The sequence below is a fragment of the Curcuma longa genome, chromosome 13, assembly GCF_044706935.1.
Source record: "Curcuma longa cultivar G26 ecotype Majalengka, Jawa Barat chromosome 13, ITB_CL_G26_1.1, whole genome shotgun sequence".
Taxonomy (NCBI): domain Eukaryota; kingdom Viridiplantae; phylum Streptophyta; class Magnoliopsida; order Zingiberales; family Zingiberaceae; genus Curcuma; species Curcuma longa.
The window spans coordinates 7721358-7742915 of NC_133873.1; the positions used below are offsets into that span (position 1 = coordinate 7721358).

General features: G+C 41.4%; 3 protein-coding genes, 1 non-coding gene and 1 pseudogene across 5 annotated transcripts; 3 read left to right on the forward strand and 2 right to left on the reverse strand.

Annotated features, from left to right (window-relative positions):
- Nucleotides 1-2492: 2492 nt before the first annotated feature.
- LOC141843768 (uncharacterized) lies at nucleotides 2493-4294 on the reverse strand. Of its 2 annotated transcripts, XM_074731799.1 has the most exons (2): nucleotides 4118-4294; nucleotides 2493-4045 (listed from the first exon to the last, which is right to left on the reverse strand). In XM_074731799.1, exon 2 carries the CDS (start codon nucleotides 4012-4014, stop codon nucleotides 2635-2637), a length of 1380 nt encoding a protein of 459 aa, XP_074587900.1. In that variant the 5' UTR covers nucleotides 4015-4045; nucleotides 4118-4294; the 3' UTR covers nucleotides 2493-2634. The 2 variants fall into 2 exon arrangements, with proteins under 2 accessions (XP_074587900.1, XP_074587899.1); XM_074731798.1 differs by having other exon boundaries at nucleotides 2493-4294.
- A 4266-nt stretch (nucleotides 4295-8560) lies between these two features.
- LOC141843765 (WEB family protein At2g38370-like) lies at nucleotides 8561-11343 on the forward strand (annotated as a pseudogene).
- A 70-nt stretch (nucleotides 11344-11413) lies between these two features.
- TRNAS-UGA (transfer RNA serine (anticodon UGA)) lies at nucleotides 11414-11495 on the forward strand. Its single transcript has one exon. It is a non-coding gene; the product is annotated as a tRNA-Ser (tRNA).
- A 618-nt stretch (nucleotides 11496-12113) lies between these two features.
- On the reverse strand, nucleotides 12114-12830 carry LOC141843775 (uncharacterized). The gene has a single exon (XM_074731808.1). It carries the CDS (start codon nucleotides 12741-12743, stop codon nucleotides 12186-12188), a length of 558 nt encoding a protein of 185 aa, XP_074587909.1. The 5' UTR covers nucleotides 12744-12830; the 3' UTR covers nucleotides 12114-12185.
- A 2365-nt stretch (nucleotides 12831-15195) lies between these two features.
- LOC141843771 (26S proteasome non-ATPase regulatory subunit 13 homolog B-like) lies at nucleotides 15196-20994 on the forward strand. The gene is made up of 6 exons (XM_074731802.1): nucleotides 15196-15402; nucleotides 17448-17894; nucleotides 18994-19074; nucleotides 19399-19595; nucleotides 19717-19816; nucleotides 20640-20994. The coding sequence occupies exons 1-6, from the start codon at nucleotides 15256-15258 to the stop codon at nucleotides 20829-20831; spliced, it is 1164 nt and encodes a 387-aa protein (XP_074587903.1). The 5' UTR covers nucleotides 15196-15255; the 3' UTR covers nucleotides 20832-20994.
- Nucleotides 20995-21558: the final 564 nt, after the last annotated feature.

The window sequence follows — 21558 nt, forward strand, 5'->3', positions numbered from 1 at the left end:
TTGGAAATTGGATCCCGAGTGGTCCGAGTGAACTTGAGTGTGTGACCGACTGCTCTCGAGCACCACTGCTCTTCGTCTACCCAAGTCTGATCAAGACAAATTCCTCATGTTGAAGTCGAGTATGAGTAGGTTCATCTTGGACAACTCGGCTAGCACACCCACTCGGTAGATCGTGTCACTCAAGTTTGAGCAGAGCCCGAGTGGGTTTTTAAAACACCCACTCGGCAACCTCGAGTCGCTTGATTCTTATCATCCCGAGTCAGAGAAGGGCAATGCAGACTCCTTGAGCCGTTCGAGTCCTAGTTGTGCTCTAATGCCCACTCGGCATGATGAATACTCACTCGGCATGCTGAAGACATACTCGGCATCCCAAGTTCGAGTTATTCTAGCTGAGTCTCAAGTGCATTTTCTAAGCGAAACCACCCAACAACACTCGGTTCGTGCTAGTATCACTCGGCTTTGTGCCATTATCACTCGGTTGTTTATATCGCACTACGTGTTGTCGAGTGTGCATTTTATTTATCAATCTTGCACTTGATTTTAATATAATGCATCCTTTTTCGAATTAACATGTATAAATGATTAATGTTTGAACATATATATTTTTTAACTGAGTTAGTTACGATGGAACAGAGTTGCAGAAAAAGAATATACATATTCTTTATTTCTTTGCAAAAATATCTTGTTTTACAATAATCGACTGACAATAAGAAATGCAAACATCGCATTGTTCATTTTACCTAGTATTCGATAAACATTTTCATGGTAATTATTGTAAACATGAAGGATAATGTTCATGCATTAATACTTTCACTGATGTTCACAGTAATGTGCATTTTCATGCTTCGATACCAATATTAAACTTTGATATGCATGAACAACATAAAATTATAAATACTTACCGTAATTCCTTATCGATCTTGTTCTTCTTCTCATTTATCATCTAAAGAATGATTACAAAATTGAATAGTCCTTCTTATTCACGAATCAAATCTCTTAGTACTTCATTTGTTTGAGTATTCTTTCTTGTAAGAACTGATGCCCTTCATTTCTCCTAAGCATAATCTCTAGAGTGTTTGACCCTGAATGTCCTTTGGACTTATAGAATGATAGGCCTTTCCAGAATTCCACCGTCGAAGTATCATCGGAGGTAGGGTAGCTTCGTCACTGCCATCCAATGAAGAGGCAATTATTTCTGTTCGATTAATTTAAATATCTAATTTTTACCATTAATTAATTTTGAATTTGCCTGGCGGATTCTGATTAACCTTACGTGACAGAGATAGTCAAAGGGGCGAGCTAATGTGTCAAGTTAGAAAGTCAATAGTCAACCTTGAGTAGACCAGCGCCTTCATCCCAACCTAAGCCGTCTCGGCTACTAGGTCACTCGACCACTCAGCCTCTCGGTCATATGACCACTCGGCCATCTCGACCACTCAATCTCTCGATCATACAACCCCTCGGTCTCTCGACCACTCCATCTCACTCGGGCATCCCGACCTGAGCTATCTTGGCTACTAGGTCACTCGGCCAATCAACCTCTCGATCATACGGTCACTCGGTCGTCTCAGCCATTCAGTTCCTTAGCCATATGACACCTCGATCTCTCAGCCACTCCATCTCACTCGGGCATCCCGACCTGAGCCGTCTCGACTAGTAGATCATTCGACCACTCAGTCTCTCGGTCATACGACCACTCAGTAGTCTCGACCACTCAGTCTCTCGGTCATACAACCCCTCGGTCTTTCGGCCATTCCATCTCACTTGGTCATCCCGACCTGAGCCATCTCGGCTACTAGGTCACTCGACTATTCAACCACTCAGCAACTTAGCAGCTTGACTCTCAGATGACTCAACTCCTCCACCACTCATTTCCTCCGAATCCCTCAGTTAAGTGCCCACTCGGTCCGCTCGATTTCTCCACACTTCATCTTAGCCACCGTCCTCGCCTCGAATAGAAACTGCTAAAATTCCTTAAGCGTGCGATGTTTGCCAAGGGGTAAGGGTGATTACTAGGTTGTTAGACCTGATTCCTTGGATCCTCTCGTGCCTGCGCATACAACAAAAGGTAAGAATAATTAGCAATGTCAAGCCACAGAGCGGTTACGAGGTTGGCAGACTTGGTCCTCCATGCGCCTCATGTGAAGACCCCATGTCAGCAACCCGCAAACTTGTTCCTCTCGGCTTCGGCAGATGTCTTCCCTCAGGTAGATGTGGAGGTTCCTTCCTCGTAAGTATATAAATCCTTTCACAGATATGAAAAATCTCTCTCAACATCTGCAACAACTTCATATACTTTCTCTTCTGCTTTCTATTCCACCAGTAACTTAATCTAGGAAATCTCTAACACTCATCTAACCCTCCTATTCAATCTTTCTTCAGGTCTCTTCACCAGCGGGAGCAGCTATGCATCAGTCGGATTTTAATTGACTGGTAGTTAACTGTCCACGACATCCAACTAGAACACCCCGAAACTTTCTAAATAACGAAGATTGAAATCAAAATAGAAAAGTGGAATAGAATGTTTGTAAGTATTCATCAACAGATTGCATTCATAGTGTGTCTCCCAACCCAAAGAATCTGACTCTTAAACTAAACCTATCCATCCCCTGCAAAAAGGATCACTATACTCTTTTATCTTTCTATAGTAGAAAAAACAGGGGCGTTCATTGCACCTTCCTTCCCTGCAACTGATGAAGAACCTCCCTCTGAACTATACATGATCATGCTTGTTGTTTTCCCAATCTTGTTTTCATTTTCGCGGCGCAAAGGCGAAAGAGGAGGTTGAATCCTTGTCTCAATTGCCTCCTTCAAGTAGTCCGCAGTCCTCACTTCCTGAGCCAGAGCACAAGAGCAGCAGCAGAGCCACCGGAAACAGTCTGCGACGTCCGGCTGCTTGCAGCAGCAGAGATTAGTCTGAGGGAGGTCGAACTTCTTCCTCATCTGGATCCTCCAAAACCCTCCGTACAGCAATCCGAGAAAGCAGAGCAAGCAGCCGGCGATCGCCAGCGCTTCGCGAGCCGTCTCGTCGTCGACGTTGACAGCCGCCATGTTGAAGATGAACAGGGGCGCAAGGCAGAAGAGGAGGAAGGTGGCGACGTGAACGTACATGTTGCCGAATCCTAATCTCTCCATGTTCCACCCGAAGACGCAGCAGCTGCAGAAAACCGAGAGGTATGCCAGCGAAATGTCGTCCCAGAAATCGAGCAGCCCTCCGACCCACTGCGGGCGGCTGCCGGCCGCCGTAGCCGCGGCGGAGCGCCGCTCTTCGAGGGGTTGCAGGGGGAGATAAGTTTGCCTCTGACTGCCATTGCTGCCGTCTTTGGATTCCTCTGTTTCGGAAGCGTACTCCCTTCCGAGAGGACTCAGCGTGCTGTACAGCCCTGCGACCGCCGTGGCGCCGATCGCGGCGGAGAGGCAGAGGGCCACTCCCACCGCGGGGCGCGCCGATCTCCGATAGCCCAGGTTCAGAGCGCACAGCGCGTACTGAGCGAAACAGTTGAGGTGGAGAAGCAGCAGCACGGCCAGCATGTGCATCCTCTCGTTGGGCTTCTGCGTTCCGTTCTTGCAGTAGAGCTTCCGCAGCCGCGCCGCGTCCGCCGGCTCCCACCGGCGCAGGAGCGCGAGGTGGTGGAAGCGTCTCGGGTGCTGGTAGAGGCACATGAGAGTGAACAGGGCGTTGAGGATTTGGTTGTTCACTTCGAACCAGACGTCCCTCGTGGACTTCCTCGGCAGGGCGGCGTTCAGCATTCCGGCCATGACCAAGAACAACAGCGCGCCGGAGACGACGACGCAGATCGTCCAGAGGAAAAGGGCCATGTTCATCGGCTCCCTGATCCACGCCCTGAAGGCCTGAAACGAAGTAGCCCAGTCGAGCTTGTTCGCGAAGGGAACGCGAAACCGGCGGGACGATCTCGGATCGATCGGGGAAGGCAATGGATCCGCGAGGCCGAGGAGTGTTCTTCTGGAGGTGCTAAGGTCAAGAACAAACTGATCATTCGGAGCGCCGCCCATTTCTTCCTTGATTTCTGTTCTTCTGTCGCCACTTCGCATCGGATTCATCATTTTAAACTGCGAAGACGAAGAAAGAAAAGCACGTATATGATTCAAAGCAAACCTGCGAAGACGAAGAAGAAGAAGAAGAAGATGAAAATGGAAATTGGAGGTTCTCGTCTTCGTCTTGCTGTTCTTGAGTTTGATCGTCAGACGGAGGAATCGGAAGAAGGCAAGTGGATGGATATGGAGAGACGGCGTGCGCGTGGAAGAGACCGCCAGGAGTCGTTGATCTGCTCTGGGAATCGGCTGGCTGGTCTCCATGTTTGACCCAGAAAGAAAGTTCTTATACGTTTGAAGTCTTCCTTCTTAGGGAAATATTCATTTGACTCCTCATAATTCATTATTTTATACAAAGATATCCTTTCAAATTGCTAAGAATCATCAAAATGATATGTAGTCATTTCAACCTCCAACTAAGAATTTAATAAGAGAAATACTCAACTACATAGTTGTGGATCTCATTGCATGGATATGAAATCCATTGCATGCAGCTGCATGTGTCATGTTGATTTCATAGTATATTTTTTCATACTGCATATCATTGCTCATTTATGAATCATCAAAATGCTGACTTTTGTCATTTCACCCCTCCAACTAAGAATTTAAAAGAGAAAAATTTATCTATGAGGTTATGATGTAATGGTAAAAAATGAGACAGACTCATTATTTCTAAATAACGAGAGTTCAAAATCTCATCCAAAGCACATTGCATATTGAAATTTTAAAAATTTTGTGATGTTGGACATATATAGGACTCATCTGTGCTTCTCAATTTATTCTAATGGTCAGTAAAAAAATTTCATGAAATTAGATCATAAGAGCTAGATCGTTGGTTAATTATGCGAATTATCGCTTGCGCTTTCGAATTTATTAAAAATTTTCATGGAGCTTTTTATAATTCACATCTCAAATTTTAGAAAATACAACTTATTTTATAAATAATTTTGATAGGATGGTAAATAAATTAAATTTCATTTTGAATCATGATCATTAACAACATACTCTCATGCATATATAGTTGATTTGTTTCTAGAGCATAATTGAGTTAGTTATGACGGAGCAACGGAATAGAGTTGTTGAAGTGGACAAAAATCGAATCTCGACAAAGTTGAGGTAATGCCCTCCTCTGTCGTAGCCAACTGTAACTTCCCGATTTACCTCCTCATAGATGGTCGTGAAGCCGACCGTGTAGAGCTGCTGAGGTGGTGGATTCCACCTTTTACTAAAATAGTTGAGTTAGTTACGACTGGACAGATTGCCGAAGTAGACAAGAATCAAATAAAAAATATCCTCCCCAGTTAACAGTCCATATAATAAAATCCTGTTGAAATAATTATTAACAACATTCTTAATAAATTTAGTAATTAAAAAAATTAAATTAAAAGTTTAACAATATCTAAATAAATCAATTTCAAATTAAATTTAAAATAAAAAATCAAATTAAATTTGAACGATCATTTGACTATTGGAACTTTCCTAAGTTGAAAATACTATTTCGTAGAGAAGTTTCTTATGGAGTGGTTGCTTTTGCCTTTTAGCCCTAAAGTTTGAATTTATTTTTCTTTTTGGGCGCTTTATGAATTCAAACTTGGCCCTTTAATCGTATGAATTAATCGCTAAGTAACTTAATACGCGTGTTTTTGCATGGACGGAGACTACGAAGTCGCACACGTGCGTCTTTGAGCAGGGAAATTTTATTCTGCCCCCCCCCCCCCCCCCCCCCCCCCCCAAAAGTTTTTTTTAAATTTTTCAAAATAATTCTTACATTTTTAAAGATGTTGGAAATTCTCCAAAATTCTTAAATGTCGATGAAGATCTAGTTTTTTTATAATTAAAAAAATATAAATTATAAATTCAAGAGAGTAAACAATAATCCAGTTTAAAAATTTTCTCACAATCTGACTCTCATTAAAGAAATTAATAACGTATTTTCCATATAAGGTGAATTAGAGAAGACAATTGGCCTTGTAGTCGTCCACCTTTATAGTACCGTCCATAGACTTGAAATGTCTGTCGATAGATAGATATTTTTTGTCTCATGTGAAATCAATATCTGATCCTCCTTCTATAAATCTACAATAGGTAAACATCTAAAGAATATATGCTCCTACGTCTCCAACATCTATTTATAAAAAAGTACACTATCAATCTTCTAGATAATTTTGCATGTCACTAGTCGGAAGACATCTCTGTGCTAGCATCCAAATCTTAACTACATGACTAAATACAAGACATTCACATCGCACTTAGGGTTTCTTAGAGTCAATCTAAGTAAAGAAATCATAGGCCTTGACCACTCCACTATCATATTCAAATTAATTCATCATCCTCTGCGTAGCATTCGTCGTTGACCCAACAGTCAAAAAGATAAGATCTCAGATATGCAATAGTCACTTCATCAACAAGGAATCCGAGTGCACCATCTCCCAAGTCTAATCATTCGCTCTCCTCAAGTAGGTGTAGTGCACCCAGTTGATCCATAGGGCATCCTCCTTGACCTGTATTTCCTAGAGCACTTTGGCCAGGAGGACAAAGTTCCAACCTTGTAGGTCACGAAAATCCAATCCACCCTCATTTTTAAGTGTGTACATATCCGCTCATGACACCAATAGGTGTTTTGACATCCATATATGTTATGGGGTTAAAAGGATACGGACGAGGTTAACCAAGTCCTAACAGGTGATCGGATCAATCGCACCCGAGGAGGCACGGGAGACCTCATGTAACCCCTCCTCGCTCGCTCTTCAGGGGGATGAACCGAAGTCCACTTCGGTTCGGTCACGCCCTCTCCTCCTCGTGCACCATGCTGGGGGATGAACCGAAGTCCACTTCGGTTCGGTCACGCCCCCTTCTCCTCGTGCACCATGCTGGGGGATGAACCGAAGTCCACTTCGGTTCGGTCACGCCCCCTTCTCCTCGTGCACCATGCTGGAGGATGAACCGAAGTCCACTTCGGTTCGGTCGCGCCCCCTCCTCCTCGTGCGTTATGCTAGGGGACGAACTGAAATCCACTCGGTTCGGTCGTACCCCTTCTCTCACCCGCTAGTTCCCAAGGGCCACTCCTCCCATCATTTGTTATGATGATCCCACGTGTACTCTCACTTATTTCATCACGACACGTGTCTGAGGGGACTGCTCCTTTCTTGCAAGTCAATGCTGCCACGGGCCCACTAAACAGGCCATACCTCGGACCATACCCTTAGACATTCTTTAGGACACACTTATAACGTTGATGGAGCCCTCCGGGTCATGTCAGGGACATGACATTTCAGAATCTCCTTCCTTAAGAGGATTAGTGTTTCAGTGGAGAAAGGTACGCGCGCGCATACGAACTCTCACAATTTTTCTCTTCTTCTTCCTTAGCAGTTCCTCATCTCCACCCACTAACTTAAGCATCGGAGTGGTCGCGCCGGGGAAGATCCCCGGCCCTACATCTCACATGCTCCTTCTTGCAGGCTCATTATCCACCAGGGAGGCAGATCCTGGACAAGGTGCTTTAGAGTGAGCTAGCCGTCTTGTCCGAAGGCGCATCTCAACAGGAACAATATAAAAGACTTGTATATGTTATAAATACGATCAATGATGTCTATACGAGATAGAAAGAATCAAAAGTCAAAAACATTCAACCCCCATCTTTTTATCTAGTTGATCTAAACTATTATAAATTACTCTATATAATAATAATAATTTTAATAGTATTAGAGTAATTTTTTTATAATTTAGACGTTTCAATTTCACCCAATTAATAATTAAAATGAATTTGATCATGATTTTCTTATCCCTAGAAAAGCTTATAGGGAAAGATCCTTCTCCAAAGAAAAGATCATGACACTATGGTTCATATCTTAATTTTTTAAATAAAATTAAGTTAGAATATCTTTTTAATATTTTTTGCTTATAAAAGACACTTTAATTTTTCACTTGTATACTTTTGTTTATTTATAGGATAAATTAATATTTAAAAAAATTAAACTTTTTTTAACTATCATTTGGATTAAAATACAAACAATATTTGATAATATATATTTTTACAATCAACTGTAAATCTATAAAAGAAAAAGGCGAAAGGCCGTTGATATAGCCGTTATGTTACAACGGTCCATGCAGGCCGGTTCGGCCTGACCTCTAATGGCAATATCGTAAAATCAGTATAATTTCAAGGGTAATTTAGTCATATAATTTAATCTTCTAAGATACTTCCCGAAGCCCAACGGTCTTCTCCGCCTCGAGATGCCGAAAGCCAACGTACCGTCTTTATAAACACACCCCATTTATCAATAGTCTACTCGCTCTTTCAATTGTTTATGTGTCGCATTTGGAAGCCGGCGATGTGAAATTGTGGCGTGACTTTATCACATTCTTCGGCTTATTAAAGGGCACTGGCGGAAGTTACAGCTCCTCTCTCCTTTAGTGCTTCTCTGTCGATCTTCGTCTCTCTCGCCCTCGGTTTTAGGGTTTCGATCCTCGTAAAAGCTCAAATACTGGAGGGATATTGGAGGAGGAGATGATGGAAGAGGCAGCGGCCGCTCTGGATCTGGAAGCCACGGCGCCGATGAAGAACCTCCAGACTGAGGAGGCGGCGACAGCCGGGACGGCGAAGATCGACCTGGAAACCACGGCGCCGATCGAGGAGAACCACCAGACTGTGGAGGCGGCGACAGACGGGACGGCGGAGATCGACCTGGAAACCACGGCGCCGATGGAGAACCACCAGACTGTGGAGGTGGCGATACCTGGGACGGAGGAGATCGACCTGGAAACCACGGCGCCGATGGAGGAGAACTACCAGACTGTGGAGGCGGCGACAGCCGGGACGGCGGAGATCGACCTGGAAACCACGGCGCCGATGGAGGAGAACCACCAGACTGTGGAGGCGGCGACAGCGAAGGCAGCGGAGATCGACCTGGAAACCACGGCGCCGATGGAGAACCACCAGACCGTGGAGGCGGAGACAGCTGGGACGGCGGAGATCGACCTGGAAACCACGGCGCCGATGGAGGAGAACCACCAGATGTGGAGGCGGCGACAACTGGGACGGAGGAGATCGACCTGGAAACCACGGCGCCGATGGAGGAGAACCACCAGACTGTGGAGGAGGCGACAGCCGGGACGGCGGAGATCGACCTGGAAACCACGGCGCCGATGGAGGAGAGCCACCAGACTGTGGAGGCGGCGACAGCTGGACGGCGGAGATCGACCTGGAAACCACGGCGCCGATGGAGAACCACCAGACCGTGAAGGCGGCGACAGCTGGGACGGCGGAGATCGACCTGGAAACCACGGCGCCGATGGAGGAGAACCACCAGACTGTGGAGGCGGCGACAGCCAGGACGGCGGAGATCGACCTGGAAACCACGGCGCCGATGGAGGAGAGCCACCAGACTGTGGATACAGCGACAACCGGGACGGCGGAGATCGACACATCGGCGCCGTTCCTGTCCGTGAGGGAAGCGGTTGACCGGTTTGGCGGCATCGCCGTCTGGAAGTCGCAGCTTAGGGAGCTATTTCACCCCGAAGTAAGATCCCTATTTCTTTCCCCTTGTTGTTTTCAGCAATTTTGTTATCCTTGTTAAACTTGCATACATTTTCTCCCTTTTCTTCTCTATGCTATTATGTGCATTTTCTATGGCATTCCTTGTTTTCTTTGAACTAGTGATCTTATAAACAATCATTCAGTTTTTCAAAATGAGAACATTAAACTCAGATTGAAAAGCATTGTTTAGTTTCATGTTAGCTTGTTCCTCTCTATGTTATGGTGTGCATTTTGATGCCAGTTCTTCCTTAATTGATACTAATTATTCATTGAGAATGCCTACTGTGATTCTCAGATGAAAAAGCTTCTTTTAAATAAATCCTTATTAACTTGTTTTCCATCAGAAACTCAATTGCCCCGAGGATGTTAACGAGGCTTTCAGTATGGAGGAACAAGCAGCACAACTAGAGATGGATCTTATTCTGAAAGAAAAGGAGACACTCAATGTTCTACAAGAGCTCGAAATGACAAAAAAGATTGTGGATGCTCTGAAATTGAGATTGCAGAACTCAGATGATGTGATGAACAGAAGAACATCATCCCAGTGGTCTGGAGGAAGATGTAGGAAGCCAATCTCCAGTGAGGAGGATACCAGTGGAACTGAAGCAAGTGAAGGAAAATCTAACCAAGACAGCAAGTGATTTAGCTGATATTCGAACATCCATCGGGGTGCTGAACATGAAAATACAAGAGGAAAAACTCTTGTTAGAGAAATCACAGGAGAAGCTAACCGTCAATGCCGCTTTGATTTCATCCCTGGAGGAAGATCTTAATCAAACAGCAACTGAATTGGAGAGGGCTAAAGATTTCGAAAGTGAAAATTGCGAAGATTCCTCGAATATATTGCAGGAAATCAAGCAATTCAACTCTGAAGCTTCTGAGCTGGCATCTGAGATTGAGCACACAAAGGCAAGCATCAAGACTGTCGAACTCCGGGGGTTTGCGGCTAGGAAGATGGAAGAAGCAGCCAAAGCAGCTGAAGCTATGGCTCTTGCCGACATCAAGGCACTAATTTGCAGCAACAAAGCAATCTTAGATCTTCAGAATACATGCGGTGTGACCCTTTCCATGGAAGAGTATATGGCATTAGCAAGCAAAGCTCAGGAAGCAGACCTAAACTCAAGAAAGAAACTCCAAACTGTCATGCTTGAAGTGGACCAAGTGAACATGTCTAAGTCGCAGCTACTGACAAAGGTGGAAGAAGCAATGACAGAGGCGAAAAACCGCAAGAAGGCGCTCGAAGATGCGTTGAAGAGGGCAGAGGTTGCGAGTAGAGCAAAACTGGAAGTCGAGGATGCCCTCCGCAGATGGAGATCAGAACATGGCCACCGGAGTTGCAATGCTTACAACTCTACCAAATTCAAGAAGAGCTCGAGCAGTAGCGGTGCGCTATCGATCGGGCAGATTCTGAGCATGAAGTTGGCAGGCCCCGAATCTCTCGAACAGCATGAGATGGGATCATGGGAGAAGGAAAATGAAAAGCCCAGTGTTTCACTGGGTCAGATGCTGAATAAGAGACATGGGGTCTGCTTGATGTCGCAGAGGCTCGACGAGAATAGACAATTGTCCTCCACAAAGAGGACGAAGCTCGGCTTTGTAGGGTTGCCTCATCTCTTAGTGAAGCAAGGAAAGAAGAACATGAAGAAGAGGCATTCCTCCAGCATCGAGTGATAGTTTACTTCCTGTAGATTAGTGTGGGTGTATTATTACTTTGCTTCATTGTCTATATTCGTAATCCACTGTAAGTTCTGTAACGTAGATTCGTTTGTAATTTGCTGTCGAGGTTGTTTACAATATTTATGTTTATTGGCGTTTAAAACAAGTGTCGATATGTCCGAGTGGTTAAGGAGACAGACTTGAAATCTGTTGGGCTTTGCCCGCGCAGGTTCGAACCCTGCTGTCGACGGTTTATTTTGCTCAAATTAATTTTTAATCTTAAAAATTATGAAAAATATAATAAAATTACAATTTTGATAAAAAATAAAAAAATATTATATACACACGAGAATTGCTGTGCCACTCCCTGATCCACCATCGCTGCAGTCGCCCTCGCCGACCACCGTTGGCCACCGCCTCGGTCGCAATCGATGTGCCACTCGCCGACGCTTCGACCGACATTGGATTCCGATCGGATAGTGGATCGGAATCCGACAAATTTAATCGAAAACAGTTGCTCCTCACTGTGCGGCCACTGTCGACGACGATCGGGCCAAATTCCGATCGAATCGCGGTTGAAGATCGATCGAGGAAGGAAACGACCGCGATTTGGCTGAAATCCGATCGCGATTTGATCGGAAACGACGCACTGCCACTCGATCGCCGACCCTATTTCTAGTCGAATTCCGTCGGATTCTGCCACTTCCGGTCAGAATCCGATGCTGGACAGAGCGCCCGCGAGCGGCGCGTCGATCGCGCCCGAGGCGGCGACCGGCGATGGCCGGATGGCGCGGTGAGAGCGGCGGCAGCGGCGGTGGGTCGCGGATATTGTGCACGTATCGTGGATTCCTCATCGCGCATCATAGTATTACTCATATATTTGTTTATTTATTTATCTAGTGTATGAGAGAATAAAGATGGGGCGATTTGCTTCAACATGTCACTGCAAGAAGTAGCCAGAGATGAAGAAGGCAAAACCTAGAAGGAGGCCGCCGTAGATGAGCAAGGTCTTCTGTCCCGAGGTGAGCGAGTTGCCTCCGAAGCCAAACTGCTGGTTCTGCGCAAACCCCGCGATCTCCACGCTCTTGCTCTCGAAGAAGGACCGGGCGGCGCCGCAGGTGGGGCAGCGCCAGTCGTCCGGCAGCTTCTCGAACTGGAACCCCGGCGGGATCGGGTACGCCGGGTCCCCCGCCGCCTCGTCGTACCGGAATCCGCAGGAGCGGCACTCGTAGACCCCCGTGTTCAGCACCGCGAACTTCTCCTCCAGCCGCCGCGGATCCAGCGTCGGCCCGCCTCCGCCGGCCTCCCCCGCCGGGCCTGGCTCCGGGGGCAGCACTGGCTTGTCCTCCTTCGATACGTCGATCGACGAGGTGGCCAGCGGCGTACGGCGGATCGAGGGGAAGGAGAGATTGGGGGCGGATCTGGGCGCCTTCCAGGAGAAGCAGCTGCGACAATGGTGGAAGGGGAACGCCAGCTTCGCTATGCTCGAAGCCACCATCTCTATCTCTCGATCGATTGATTTGGGGAAGAAGAGAAGAGAGGAGAAGAGAAGAGAGCCTGAGGCGGGTGGATAAGGCAGCGAAGTAAACACCACAGCCACCAGTGCGGGATAAGAACTGGCCCGCCGAGGGAGTACATACATACGTATTCGATACAGTACGATACGCCAGAATATTCTCTAGCTACTATTAATAATTGATTAATATAAATATATTTATCGACGATCTAGATTTAAATCTGGCAGAATAGACCGGACCACTCCATTCGAATCACGGCGAGAATATAGTGGAGTGAGGTTCCGGATTCGAATCAACCATCCATTCGATCGATTCCATGAACGGACTTTAAACTGGTTCGAATTCGCCACTCCAACGCATTTCAGCCAATAAATATATGTTGCTAAGATCATACGGTACGGTCAGCTCCATGACCACTATTGTATCGGATAAACCTTTTATAGTGATCGATCCCATCACCGAAATGGTCCCATATCAGAAAATCACACAGTACCACTATGTTAATACGAGCCTACTACCGAAACAGCATTTCAGCCAACAAATACATGTTGCTAATATGACTTGAATCGAAACAGTATCTCAGTCAACAAATACATATTACTAAGAGGACTTGAATCCAGAATCTTAGACAACACACGTCTCTATGTTTACCACTTGGGATAAGACACTTCGACCAAAAACTGTATTGGTTAAATTTTTTATAGTGATCGGTCCCACCGTCAAAACAACCCTATATCAGAAAATTTTCTAAAAGATTTTTTGAAAGCACAGTACCACTATATTGATAAGAGTCTACTGCCGAAACAACATATCAGTCAACAAAGATATATTGTTAAGAGGACTCGAACTCGGAATCTCAGACAATATATATCTCCATGTTTACCATTTAGAATAAGACATTTGGGACCGAACCACTCCACTATATTCTCGCTGTGATTCGAATGGAGTGGTCCGGTCTCAGATCGTTTGATCCAGCCGGATTTAAATCTAGATCGTCAATAAATATATTTATATTAATCAATTATTAATAGTTAGCTAGAAAATTTGGAATATTCTCGAGTAAGTAAGGAATTTAATAAGGCTTGTGATAAAACACGAGCGGCGGAGATTGTAGGGAGCATGTAGCAAGCACGTGACTCGATTAACGTGGACCCGATCAAATTGACTCAAGATGGAGCTCGAGTCAAGTCACTAGCTTACGATGAGCTCAAGTTAAGTCGGATCAACTCTTTCAAGTTCAATTCAAGTCAATCTGACATACAATTGAGTTCAAGTTTGATTAACGAGATCACTCTCGAGTTCGAACGCGACACGACAATTACAATATACAAAAGTCGATAGCCACCTCTTTGCTCTTTAGGGCATCCACAGTGGTAAGAGATATTTCTATCAAATATTTATGGTTTCACATTCCACATCATCAATTAAATATCTTATCTTTCAAATATCCCAACTTCCACAATAAAATATCTCACAAATCAAATATTTATGGGTCTCACCTATCAAATATCTCACTTTCAAATATCATAATTAAATATCTCATCAATTAAATATTTATGGTCTCATTATCATTTTATTAATTTATATTTAAATAAAATTACTTTAATTTTTAATTTTTAATTAAACACCAATTAAATATCTCATTTTTATTTAATTTTAATTATTATATTACTTTTTATAATATAATAATTAAAATCACCGGACAAAATTTTTTGCCCGATGATTTCTAATCCCTACACAAATATCCCCTCCAATGGGGATATTTTTTTAAATATCCCCACCAAATACTTTAATCGGAAATGCCCTTATATAAGATAATGATGACAGTATTGAGATGTTTGATTGAGCATTATTATTTTTTCACTTCGTTATCTCCTCTTTTTAATTTTTCGTCAAAATTTGACTTAAGTGTCGAAGGAGTTTTGCTTACGTCAAAGTTCATCTTGACCTCCCTTTTAACTCTTTTTCAACCCTTTCAATCGTCAAAAACCTTCATCGAAGTTCTTGCTTGATTTGGCTTGACAACTACCGACTCGATAAGTGCAAGATTTGATAGGAGTTGATTCAATAAGAGTCCATCTGACAAGAGTTGATCCGATAAAAATTGATCCTGAGTCGATCCGATAAGAGTCGATATCACAAGTATCCGACCTACCAATAGAGAGTATTAAAAATGTTAAGAAGTTGACTCATCCCTTAATTTCAGACTACTACGAGAAGATATTTTAGAAAATGATAAGAAAGATAATTTAATAATTTAAAAGTATAAAGGTCCTTTGTAAGAAATGAAAATATATAAGGTGTATTAAGTAAAATATTTTGCAAAGGTTCATGATAAAATATAATTAATCAAAATAGTAGGAGTGAAATGAAAGGTTGGGTGGTAGAATATTAAAACGGAAGCAAAGAACCGAAAGGACGACGCCAACGATTTAGGGTTCGAAAGAGATCGCCCTGCGACCGATTTCGTCCCGAGGAGCTGGATCCGATCGGATGGCGCTTCAATACCTTGAATCGCAGCGCAACGCGCAGCCGGAGCTCGCGGAATGGTACAGCGCCTTGGCGGATTTGTACCAGCGTAAGCTGTGGCACCAGCTCACCGCCAAGCTCGAGCAATTCGTTACCTTGGCGGTAGTTCAGGTATTCTCTTCCCCTTTCTCCTTTCAGTCTTCTTATGTTTTTTTAGGTCATCCGGTGGGATTTAGCTGGGAATTTCCTTCGTTGTAGAGTAAGCTGCCTAGTTGATCTTGGCTTGAGTCTCCGTTTCTCTTTCTGTGTTTCATTTGCCTGTGTAGCTGCGTCTATGTGATTCCGCGTTAAGATTTTGTGCTGGACATTTACTATCCCATGTTGTTTTTTGGTCGTGTAAAGTCAATTTATGTTTCGGCTGTTTGTCTTGAGTTTTAAGATGCGCTCCAATTTAGGAAGAATGCCTTAGACTTGATAATAGTTAAACCTTGTTATTGCAATTCATGGATTCAGATACAGATATCACTAAACATGCTCTCTTTCATATCCTTATAATTTTTTGTTTTGCAAATTTAAAAATGCATTAGTCTTTTTTACTGTTTAGGTATCTACCATGCATAGTCATTGTCTAGTTGGATTGCTTGAGATTTCAATTTCGATGAGTCTGCTAGGATGGATGTGATAACCTAAAGAATTAAGTGATTAGAGAATTTCCATTTCAAAAATTTGTTCTACGAGCATGGTTTTTGTTTATTTTTCTTTGGCTTATACTTTTTTTGTAATCTAAATTTAAGTAGAAATATCTGTATTTCTGTTGCTCTTAAGTGCATGTTTAAATCTGTAGTAGGAGTATAGGGGAGAATTTATAAGCCTTGGCTCGGTTTAATTGTTCCAGAAGTCTCCTTTTGACTCTTTTATGTGTCAAACAAACTAGTTTAATGGTGCATATTGCAGAAAGGACTCATTCGACTTTGGATATTTGGAAGTTCATCTTCCTGTCAAAGAAGGGTTTTTTTTTTTTTTAAAGTTGTCTTTGCTACGTCTTTTCTCAATTGATAATGCACTTATCATATTTTTAACTTTTCTTAAAGTCTGGTCCATCAATCTTGATTGTTTATCATCTTAACTATCCAATTTAGTTTGCAGCTTATTGTACAACATTTCTTTGTAGTTTTTGATCCTAGATTACATTGTATTCTGGTTTAAAGAGCATATGCTGTTCTTTGGCATATTTTATGTTGTCATCATATGCACTTCGAAGCATTTAAATAGGAAGCAATATAACTATTTTTATGCAGTAATATTCAAATCAATTTAATTACATTTTTATTGTGCTGACTAATGTGTTCTTTGATCTCTCTCTTCCTTCCAATCTAATGGAATTATAGAATTTATCGATATGCCTCTGAACATAGTGTGCTGACTAATGTTCTTTGATCTCTCTCTTCCTTCCTATCTAATGGAATTATAGAATTTATTGATATGCCTCTGAACATATATCATACCATCTCAATATATCTTCCCTCATTTTGTTGTCTAGGGAAGCTACACCTAATGTTTTCTTTGTTGTTATTGATACTTCTATTTTATCTTTTCTTTCTAGTAACTTCACATTCACATGTTTGCTAAATTAACCATTTGAATTAATTGCTTTATAAAAATTCAACACTCCAATCCATAAAGTATGGTAAGTCATATCAAGGTGCCATAATTTTTTTTTTAGTCTAAGAGACACAACAGTTATACTCTAGAAGCTCCTCTCCTTTCTACTACTCATTCTTTATCATGTTAATAATATCATATGCACTTCAAGTAGTTTATTTTAGAAGCAATACAAGGATTTTGGTTCAAATGATCTACACTGAAATATTTCTTGATGAGTTTACTTTTTTTTCTTTTCAAAATTTGTATGTTTTCATTTGTTACTGACATGTGACTATAAAGTTACTTAGTATAACATTGTTATTTTTCAAAAAAAAAAATCTATGGTTAATATCACAAATGCCTTTTAGTCTCTGTTTTGGTACATTCATTGCTTATGATAATCAAATTTGTTGGCTGTGAGGACAATTCAATTGTTTTTGTTTATATGGTTATATGTCAGCCAGCCTAACTAGAGAGTGTGCCAATTGTTTCCTGTTATTCTATTGTTTATCCTTTGCTTTTACTAATTTTGCATATGATGTTGCACTAACCATTTTTCTTTCACTCTGTAGGCTGGTGATGCACTTATACAGCTGTATAATAACTTCATTACAGACTTTGAGACCAAAATCAATCTCTTGAAGCTCGCACACTTTGCTGTGGTGGTTTCACGTCAATATTCTGAGAAGGATGATGCAATTAACTACCTTGAGGGAATAATTGAAAAATTGCATGCTACTCGACAATTGAGGATTGAGGAGCCTATCCTACATGTTAAGATGCAAATTGCTGCGTTAAATTTGGAAAAAGGAAATCAAAAGGAGTGCAAAAAACTTGTTGATGAGGGAAAGAGCACATTGGACAACATGACTGATGTTGATCCTTCTGTTCATGCTAGCTATTATTGGATATCTTCGCAGTATCATAAATCTCAAAAAGACTTTGCAGAATTCTATAAGAGCGCTCTTCTTTATTTGGCATACACTTCAGTAGAGTCTCTTTCGGCATCATTCAAACTGGTAAATGTGATATATCTTCTTGGAAAGTAAGTTTGCTGATTTATTGAACTGGCTAATAGTTCTGTATACTTAACTCTCTACTCCCACAAGGTAATCAAACTACCAATTAAAAAGCATGGGAGAGTATAGTAGAGAATTAACATGGGTGAGCAATTGCATCTTATATAACACTATACAATTAGTGTATTTTGATTTTGTTATTCATTGTTAGTAAAGGAGGAGAAATGCTAGAAATCATTGTTTTTCCATTTTCATAGGTAAGTAGACCTTGAATGCCTCCCAAACATGAGCTGCATTTCATTTCTGTGGATGTGAAAATTTAAGGATTCAAACCACAAAAGAAAAAAAAAAAGATAACATGTGAGAAAGTCATGCTTGAATTCTGGGATCGTAGAGATGAATAACTATCAGGTTATAGATTCTTGTAGAAGAATGACAGGTCTTCCTTTATTTTTTACATAATTTTCTGAATATTACAACACTAATTTTTCTGGATAAGACAATGCAAATTTGAATTTATTTATTGAACCAGTATCATCTATATTACTTTTCTTACGGAGGGCAGAAAAAGTACACTGACAATTAGGAGAAGTTGTCGCTCAACTCTCAGTTTTCATTGCGATGGAAATAACAAAGAAAATGTCATAGATTTTGCACTTGCCATCAGTTAATTTCTTAAATTCTTAAAGTAGAGTATAGAAGTATGTGCAATATCTGAATATTAAATCTTACAGTACTGTATCAAATAATTTTTTTCATGCATGTTCATACTCTGAGGCCTGCTTATTTAGCACAACACTATTTAAATGACATTCATTTTTGGCTAATAAGTTTTGGCCTTTCAGAAGCATGATGCGACTTGTAGGCAAGGTCTTTATTTGTGGCCACTATACCATCAATCTATTGCTTCTATAGTTGCTTTTGAATTCTTTTTCACTCTCCATGTAGAATAGATAATTTTCTTGGCTAACCTTTCGTTTTTCTTAATTCTTTGACTTATGAGAATATCAGCATGTACTTTTGCACATCTGGACAAAAATAGTTTACATATCAATGCTTGTAATCCACTTGCTAAACTTGACTTTATACTTATTTTCAGGACTTGGCAGTTGATCTTTCTCTTTCAGCTTTGCTGGGAGATAACATATACAACTTCGGGGAATTGCTTGCCCATCCCATTGTAAGTCAGAGTTCTACCTACCCGTTTCTAGGAATTTGCTTTGTAATATTAGGTGGAAGAAGTATGTTCTTTCATTTTATAAAAAATTGAAAAAAAATGTTGCTTTACTTTTGGATGATACATACAAAGGTTTTCTTGCTCATTATACATCATCATTTTAAATGCATTCATATGTGCCATCAATTCGCTATTAGTATCTCTTTATCTTGATAGCCTTGTGCATGGGTCTCTCTCCTGATTCTGCAGAATGGATAGTCAATATAAAGATTTCCATTGTAACTTACCATGTCTACTCATACATTTGAGCTCCTGATTGGCCTACAGATCAATAGTCTCATTGGGACACAAGTGGAGTGGCTCTACCATATTCTTCAGGCTTTCAACTCGGGAAATCTGATTAGATATCAAGAACTATGTAAGATCCATAGTGCAGCACTGAATGCTCAACCTGCATTAGTAGAGAATGAGAGGATGCTACTCGAAAAAATCAACATTTTGTGTCTGATGGAAATTATATTTAGGTAAATCATCAGAGAAAGTTCAATTACTTCCCGATATAGGCCAGTTTGTTTTGTTTTGTTTTTCTTTCTATGTTCAAGATGCGACTAATACATCATTCTGATATTTCTTTATTTATTGCAGTCGTCCATCTGAGGATCGAACTATTCCTTTACGTATCATCGCTGAGAGAACTAAGCTTTCCATTGAAGCTGTGGAGTATCTCCTCATGAAAGCCCTTTCCGTAAGCATAACATTTTGTTTTTCACCTCTTAATTTTAGTGCACTTGTATGTCTAGTGTGAAAGAATTTTAGAATCCATTCTTTTGCTTCTGTTATTTTTTCTTGCATGCTAATTGCGAAATTTCGTGGTAACCAGTCACATGTATATTCATCCTTTGTTCATTTCTATGGCCATATACAGTTCCCTTTAGTCGATCCTTAGTCGATGTTCATAATTTTTAGCAAGTATCCCAACACTTCTGTCAACACTCAACATCCTATCATACTGTGAAGACACTTAGGCTGTGTTTACTCTTGGAAGAATAGATGTTTATTTAGGGAAAACGTAGATACAAGAGGCCCTTGTGGCCTTTGTGATCATCTAGCACGAGTCGTAGTCGCAAGCATCTGATCTCAGACCTGATCATGAGCGAAATGAGCTTGCGTCGGTTTGTAGGGGCCGCAAGACAAGGTGGGATGGGGGCTTTAACCACAAGTGGATCCGCAAGTTGCAGATGATCTGTAAAATGGTATAAAGGGGTTGTAGGATATGAACTTTGGATCTCTTGTGATGGTAAGAAGTGGGAACCCTATACAGAAGTCCTAAATTTGGACACCTTTTTGGTTTCCACCAAGTCCTTGTGTGTTCGATTCGATGTGGGGATACATACCCATGTCGGATACTCGCAACTCGTCTGAGTAACTAAGTTCAGCAGTCCACTTGATCGATCATTAATTCCTTCACATATTTTTGTTCTTGTGGGATCGACAGCGATCCAATTATACATCTACTACATTTTTAGCATCCACAACTCAAGAAGTTTTTCCTTTTTTGTTCCCTTCAGGTTCGTCTCATCGAAGGCATAGTAGATCAAGTTGAGGGCACAGTGTATGTCTCATGGGTGCAACCCAGAGTCCTGGGGGTTCCGCAGATCAAATCGTTGCATGATCGGTTGGATTCGTGGGTCGGGAAGGTGCGAACGGCCTTGTTGACCGTCGAAGCAGAGACACCCGACCTGCTCGGCCATGACACATAGCTTAACAGATCCACCATCGTTTCCATCTCTCTGCAAGGTAAGATCTCTGGAAGATGAACATGGCTCATGCCCATTCTCCTTTTCCTTCACTTGCTGTTATTGCTAGAACTGAGTTTATGGAATTTTAAGCCTTGAGAAGTTGAAATTTCTAATCTTTTTTTTTTTGCCTTGACTTGTGAGTGTTTGATAAGATCAAGCCCAGCATAAAATCTTCAAGATTGCCTTGAAAAAAAAAAAAGGTTAGGATTGAGAATTTTTAGATTCGGTTGAGAGTTTTGGATTGAATTAAATTTGAATTAGATTCGGATTGATCTAGATTTAGGATTTAGAAGATTTTTTTTAGATTAATTAAATTTTATTTTAAAAATTAAGATGTTTTATATAATATTAGTATAATAATGAGAAAATATTAAGATAAAAATAAAAATTATTAGAAAAAATTATAATTTTTATGGATTTTGGTTGGCTTATACGGTTTAGGATTTGAATTTAGATTTGGTATGAATTTGGGTTGAAATTTTTTAATAATATTTTATTTTAATTCGACTTAATCAATCTGACTTATTCGAATGGGCATCTTAGTAAATTTTGAGCATTTTGAAAATTATTCCTTTTTATTAATATTTTAATAGCAGTAATTAGCAATTTGCTTTGCAGCTAATTTTATCAAAAGAAAAATAATTAATAATAGTTAATTGTTAATTGTGAATTAAGTATGATTCAATTT

Excerpts from the sequence above, each read along its gene's own strand:
- LOC141843775 (XM_074731808.1), bottom strand. The coding sequence starts at position 12,743 with ATGGTGGCTTCGAGCATAGCGAAGCTGGCGTTCCCCTTCCACCATTGT.
- LOC141843768 (XM_074731798.1), bottom strand. The coding sequence starts at position 4,065 with ATGATGAATCCGATGCGAAGTGGCGACAGAAGAACAGAAATCAAGGAA.
- LOC141843771 (XM_074731802.1), top strand. The coding sequence starts at position 15,256 with ATGGCGCTTCAATACCTTGAATCGCAGCGCAACGCGCAGCCGGAGCTC. Across the intron at positions 17,895-18,993 it reads TTTCGGCATCATTCAAACTG|GACTTGGCAGTTGATCTTTC; the intron begins GTAAATGTGATA and ends ACTTATTTTCAG. Across the intron at positions 19,075-19,398 it reads AATTGCTTGCCCATCCCATT|ATCAATAGTCTCATTGGGAC; the intron begins GTAAGTCAGAGT and ends ATTGGCCTACAG.